The sequence below is a fragment of the Pyxicephalus adspersus genome, chromosome 8 (genome assembly GCF_032062135.1).
Source record: "Pyxicephalus adspersus chromosome 8, UCB_Pads_2.0, whole genome shotgun sequence".
In the NCBI taxonomy this organism is placed as follows: domain Eukaryota; kingdom Metazoa; phylum Chordata; class Amphibia; order Anura; family Pyxicephalidae; genus Pyxicephalus; species Pyxicephalus adspersus.
The window spans coordinates 50,532,301-50,538,714 of record NC_092865.1 but is presented as its reverse complement, the minus strand read 5'-3'; the positions used below and the strand labels follow the sequence as shown (position 1 = coordinate 50,538,714).

General features: G+C 41.2%; 1 protein-coding gene across 1 annotated transcript in view; it reads left to right on the top strand.

Moving 5' to 3' along the window:
- The window catches only part of RUVBL1 (RuvB like AAA ATPase 1), a 16,172-nt gene extending 12,429 nt beyond the window's left edge, over positions 1-3,743 (top strand). Inside the window, exons 10-11 of the mRNA XM_072420552.1 lie at positions 1,997-2,088; positions 3,402-3,743. Coding sequence (XP_072276653.1) covers positions 1,997-2,088; positions 3,402-3,561 — 252 coding nt within the window. The 3' untranslated portion in view covers positions 3,562-3,743. The remainder of the gene's footprint in view (positions 1-1,996; positions 2,089-3,401) is intronic.
- Positions 3,744-6,414: the final 2,671 nt, after the last annotated feature.

The window sequence follows — 6,414 nt, the reverse complement described above, 5'->3', positions numbered from 1 at the left end:
CAATCCTTACCCCTGAATGGCGAGGGAACCAAAATGAAGAGGTTATTGAGACTGGATCCCTGAATATTTACTAAAACAAGACTAATAATCATGAAATCACAGCACAGAAATTAACTTGATATATTCGGACTACGACAAAAAAGATTATGAATGCTGAACAGGAGTAGATGGAGTTTCCACTTATGTTAATTCTTGTCCATCAAATCCTGGGTAGATGTTTGGGTTAGAGGCAAATACTTTGTTTTTGAATGGGATTGAATCATCTACCCATGGGTAGATTAGGTATTCCCATTCTAACCTTAATATGTCAGGGTGATTTTTCCTTCAGGATCTATCCTCTGTGCTGGTCAGTTTTCTATCTCGTTCCCTTTTTAGAGACGTGTCCTCTTTTTGATTGACTGACCAGGTGATTGAGCTTATCCTCTTCTAGGCTCATTTGCTGTTCCTGCTCCTTCCTTGCACTGCTTTTGGAAGTCTCAAGAGTACTCTAGTCTTCCTGTGTCCCTCAATGGACAAAAAAGAAATTTGTATTTTTGGTTAGAAGTGTACTCTATATCTTTAAATATAAAAGAGACCTTCAGCTTTGGCTGATAAATTCCTTTACACAAATGCTGGAAATGAATGAAGACGGTTGCATTCATTATCTCATCCTTGAACGGTTGTCAGTAAAGTTTCAGGAGAGCTCGCGCCTGTCTGCTGGCTGTGCATTCCCAGGTTTCATCTATGCAGGCGCCTCACGCTATCTTGTTTACAGAGCTGCCAAAGTGAAAAATACCTGTATTATATGAGACCTGCTATCTCAGCAGTACAACACACCACGCTATTATCCTAGCTGCCCCTTATCATTCAGCGAGGAGAGCCGGCGCACCGTGCCAGCTCCCTACTTTTAACGTACTGCACCTTGTCATGCAGTTTATGCAGATGGTAAAGGCATTATATAGTGTGTTTTCATTGAAGTCAAATTTGAATCTTTATTGTAACAATTACCCCAAAACTCGTTTTAATGCAGCTTTCACATTTGATGTCCCGTGTTACCATAATTGTGTTTATATACAGATTGTACATTCCTCCTCTAGTGGTTATCTGTATATCAGGAAATATGGCAGAGAGGGACTGTTGTCATGTGTTAGGATAGAAGAGCCATAAAGCACGGGCATTCTGCAGCAGTACCAGGTGGCAACCAGAGCTTATTACATTAGCCCCCCCATTAATCTCTTCATTAATTTAAAATTTAATTTCCAGGAATACAGAAAATATTTGTTTAGCAGCTGATTTTCCTAGGAATTGAGGATTCCAAATCTTGCAGGAGCTTTTTCTAATGAGATTTGAAATATTCTCCTTTTCGCCAGAAAGATTATTAGGACATCACTCCTACCTTCTCGGGGATTTTGGTGCCTACTTTTTCCCTCAGTTTGTTTTTTTTGAACATATTTATATTGACATGAAAGGTCTTTGCAGTCCCTGTACAGCAGAGGTTGTCTAAACTGCAGTGCTCAGGAACATTATTGTGGGAGGAGCCAGCAGAGCAGTTATCTCATCTGCTGCTTTTTGTTTCACTGTACAGTCACATGGCTGGGGGTGGGATAAGACCTGTAAGCCATACCAAACATCAGCAAAAATTCAGGTCTCCCTCTGTGTAATACTGTGTGGCATTGCTGTGTAAGTCTTAGAAATACATCTCTTTTAGTCTGGTTTTCTTTTTAATTACTGAATATAGTATTTAGAAAAACTATAGATCTAATTCATGGATTCCCTCAAAAATGGAGCCAAATTAAAATCAGTTGGTCTTTCATAGGGTTATCTCTGGTAAATCCATCCAGTCACCTTCTCCCCTTCCCTGCACCTATAGTTTGTGTCACCATTGGTATAATGTCTTGTAAAGTATTCATTGTTTGCATCATTCTATGAATAGTAAAAAGCAGCAGAAGAAAAAAACGCTCAGCCACCCACAGTGTAAAGCCGCCGTTTCATCCTGCCTTTTTGTTTTCCCATCCAGATTATAAAGATTCGAGCACAGACCGAAGGCATAAACATCAGCGAGGAAGCTTTAAATCACCTGGGGGAGATCGGCACCAAGACCACGCTGAGGTTAGTAATGTTCCGGCCCCACAGGGTCATTCTTCTAGAACGGAGGACACGGGAGGACAAGGCTGCCGAGAGACATCGGCATCACCTCACTGCTCAGGTAGACAGATGTTGGCTGTCAGTGATCTGAACAGCTCAGGTGTGTTATCCTCCTCATCTGATAACAGCAGGCCACAGAGCCATTCTTTTCCTGAAACCACCAAGCAGCCCACTTTAGATGCTTTCCTCTCCCATGTTCTTCTGTGGTAATTCCAACAGCTATACAATAACCACTCTAATACATTTAAGTATATTTAAAACCATTTTTTTTTTAGTTTTGCATGTGTGGTTTGTTTAAAATCAGAGTGAGAGGGGGCTAGGTGGTTTTATTGGAATGGAAGAGGTCAGAATATGTGTGGGGAACCTATATGGGGGTTACAAGAAATCCATTAATTTAGAAATCTTTAACCAAGTGATGCTAGTTCTGTTTGAGTTTTGTGGTATACTAAGGGTCAGATTTATAAAATGGCAAAACTGCTGCTTTATTAAGAAAAAAGTCTGCAAAATAATGGCTTGTGTTTTATAAATGTGCATTTTGCAGCGCCATCTTCAGGGCTTTGCAGCTGGTGCAGGTTAATGGAATGAGAGTTGTGTTAGTTACAAAAGAAAAATCTTGCACATGACTTGCTTTTATCCAATCACAGAAGTTTTATGCTCTGTTGAGCAGTCGCCTTGATCTTGGTCAGGGCAAGTTTCCTTTAACAGATACAAAGTAACTATAGAAATGGCTGAATGTATTACATCTAAAGGCTCCTGTTTGATTACAAAGTCCAAAACTCAGTTACTTTGCAAGGCACAAGTCTCAAAAGTAAAGCAAAATATACCTTTCTTTCCCAACTGAGTCAAATCCGACCTAATATCCCACACACCCTTCCCAGGCACTTCAGATCACAATGGTAGAGTTCAAGCAATGGACAGGACAAATTGTGGCTGATTGACAAGCTAAAGACTTGTGAATCATTGATGACATTGCTGTTTCCTGCAACATTTTCTCATCTCTATATATGACAAGCAGGTATAGGCTACATAAGGATGACAACACTGGTTACAGTTCAAGAGAAACTCGGAAGCGTTGTCACCCAATCACAGCAAGGTGCATTAGAGTTTACTGACAGGATCTGCAAGTATTTGAGATTTCACTAGAGAAATAAGAAAGAAGTGGAAGTGCAGATCCTCATTTAGTTGAGTCTTGCAGCATGATTACCATCCAGGTCCTTTTTTTATCTAAACAAAATCAATGCAGACATGAAACATTTATGCATTTCTTCCCATTTTAGGTACTCTGTGCAGCTCCTGACCCCGGCTAACCTTCTCGCCAAAATCAATGGCAAAGACAGCATCGAGAAAGAACACGTGGAAGAAATCAACGAACTCTTCTACGATGCCAAATCGTCGGCCAAAATACTCGCCGAGCAACAAGAAAAGTATATGAAATAATCCCAGGACATTCCACGCCTCCTCCCAATACGCCATCCACCCCAATCTCCTGGTATAGATCGCTGGCTCAGAACCATCCATCCTAACATATTCATCCTCTATTTTTGGTTCTGGATTGACGTATGTGAACTGAATAGAAAATATTTAATGTGAATTTTTTTTATTAAACATCATAGATAAGTTGTCATGTATATGATTGGTTAATCTGACCTAAAGAGAACCTGTGGTGTTCTCGCAGTCATGGAGAAGCTGTGTAAAAATAAGGAAATCTGAAGACAAGGACAAGTTACTGGTGTTGGCTGTGATCTCCATGCAGTTCTCACCTATCCCCTTATTCCTTATTTTTTTTTTATGTATATATATATATATATATATATATATATATATATATATATATATATATAAAAAATCATTTACTCCTTTCAGCCACTAGGTGTCCTTAGTCTGCCATGACAGCAGAGCCATTGAACACAACTTCTCGGAGACCAGGCTGTCATGGCCCCGCCCCCCGAAGCCACATCATCCCTAAGCTTGCGGTACCTAAGCGCTGTCACATGTCATGTGTTCATCTGTTTAGTGCAGCAGTAAAGCAGCCACACGCTGCAAAAGTTTCAGATGATCGATTCAAGAAATGGGGAGAATGTCGACTAAAAATCGGTCATTGGGCGAACTGTTTTTCGATTTGGTTAACCACCATAATAAAAATTAATCATTTTTGTGTCACCATTGATATTTTATTGGTGAAAATGATTGTAAAACGAATCAAATATTTACAAACAATTGGATCCTCATCAATATGTGCAGTCGATTGCAAGGATTGGTAATTAATGGTATTTTGTACCGAGCCTAAACTGCTCAGATGCTGAATGCTGAGACCTCCATGTGGCTATCACCACAGGAAGTGGCTGCAAAGCAGCTGCAGGAGATCAGAGCAAAGAACGAAATCAAGCAATTTAATAAAAGAAATGGCATTTGGTGCTTTGGCAATCGAATTGCCCTTAAGGGCAACAATTCTGCAACATATCAATATTAACATTAATAAACAGGATTTATATACCGCCAACATATTACGCAGCGCTGTACATTAAATAGGCAAATGACAGACAGATACAGAGGGAGAGGACCATGCCCCAAAGAGCTTACAGTCTAAGAGTTAGGGGACGTATATAACTATTTCTACAGACGCATGACCATAAAGATCTCTTTAGCTGTCTGTCAATATAATAAAGCCAAATAAACATTTTTAACTGCTACTAGGTAATGTTATATAAGTCGCTCTTACAAGATCACAACTACGGGGGGTTGGCGATAAATAAAAAAACATAAATAAGTATAATAAAACGCCTCTCTCGGTAGCCGTCTTCCTACAGTGGTGGTGGCGGGGAAGAATCTGCAGTATTGATGGCGCTGTCACTTGGCTGGCTTCAACTTTTTGATTAATGTTCTTCAAAAACTTTTCTGCGGCTCCCACTGGCTTTCCTGATTACCTATGTATCTTTATATCAGGCAGAAGTGGGGAAAAAAAAAAATAATAATAAACCCAAATAATAAATCATTGTTGAAGGACAGCTTGATAATATATTGGCCGCTGCTGGAAAAAAAGGTGCCGGATTTTGGAGGGAAGGGTTTTTTTTTTTATTTGGTCGAAGCAAGTTATTAATCTGACAATCAACCCGTTGTTTGTTTAAAACGCCCGTCTCCTGACCACCACCACTCTTGCCATCAGGATGTGCAACGCCACAGTATAGGAAGGTGCTATTGCCAGGACAAAATCTTCCATTTTTTGGTAAATACTAAGGAGGAGGAAATGAGGTTGTGCAGAGAAAAATACCACTTTTAAAGTCTCCAGTTGCCTAGGCTGAGGTGGAGTCATCAGTCTGCTGCAGGCAAGAAGAAGCTTTTCTTCAGTCTCCTCTTAAGGATTAGGTAAGTGGCTGCAGCAGGGGCTGAGCTGCGTCAGAGGTTGGTGAACACAGTCCTAAGAGTCCTCATTCCAAAAAGTAGATGGTGATCCCGGATGATGCCTGACTAAAATTGGTGCCGGATTGTGATCTCACAGATCCTGTAAGATTCCGTGGTCTGCACATCTCTTGGTTGCAAATGTCTGACACAGCTCAGCATCACGTTGCTACAATGTTGCAGCATTATCACTTGGAGACTGAGGACATGCTTCCTCCTGCTTGCAGCAGGCTGATGTCATCATCAAAGCCTAGGCGAAGTCACAAGGCGGCGTTTCCAGTTGCAATAATATTTCTCCATATTGTGACACACCAGGCCTAAATGTATGCAAATTTGTAAAGTTCCTAACAGGTCCACTTTAAAAATGGAGTCGCGTGCCACTTTAAGTTCCCACCACGCCTGGGATGGAAATTTCCATCCATCAGCTGCGCTGGGACCGCTGGAAAAACCTTTTGCTGGGCGATGGCAGTAAATATGATTTAGCGAGGGGGAGGGGGAGGGATTGTCACCGGCCTGGTATTAATGCCGAGCTGTAAATATATTCTGTAATAGAAAACTTCAACACAAACTGTGGAGGTCACTGAGGGCCGGCTGACTGATACCGTATATCCTCCGCTTTATGGGAGATCTCAATCCGGCTCTATCTGGCCTTGTCCTGCCAACACCGGATGGATGAGCGCACGAGGAGGGCCAAAGCCTGGCAGATGACTTAAATAGGAACTCCGCTGTGATTTCACCTTCCAGAGTAGTAATAGAATGGACAGAATCTTGCTGTCCCATATTTTTACAACTGTAAATACAGATTTATAGCTCCATCTGGTGGCCATATTTATATAAGGCAGTGCAGACTGTGTTTCTGAACCTCTTTTGCCCCCCTGACCAGTTTTACCCCCC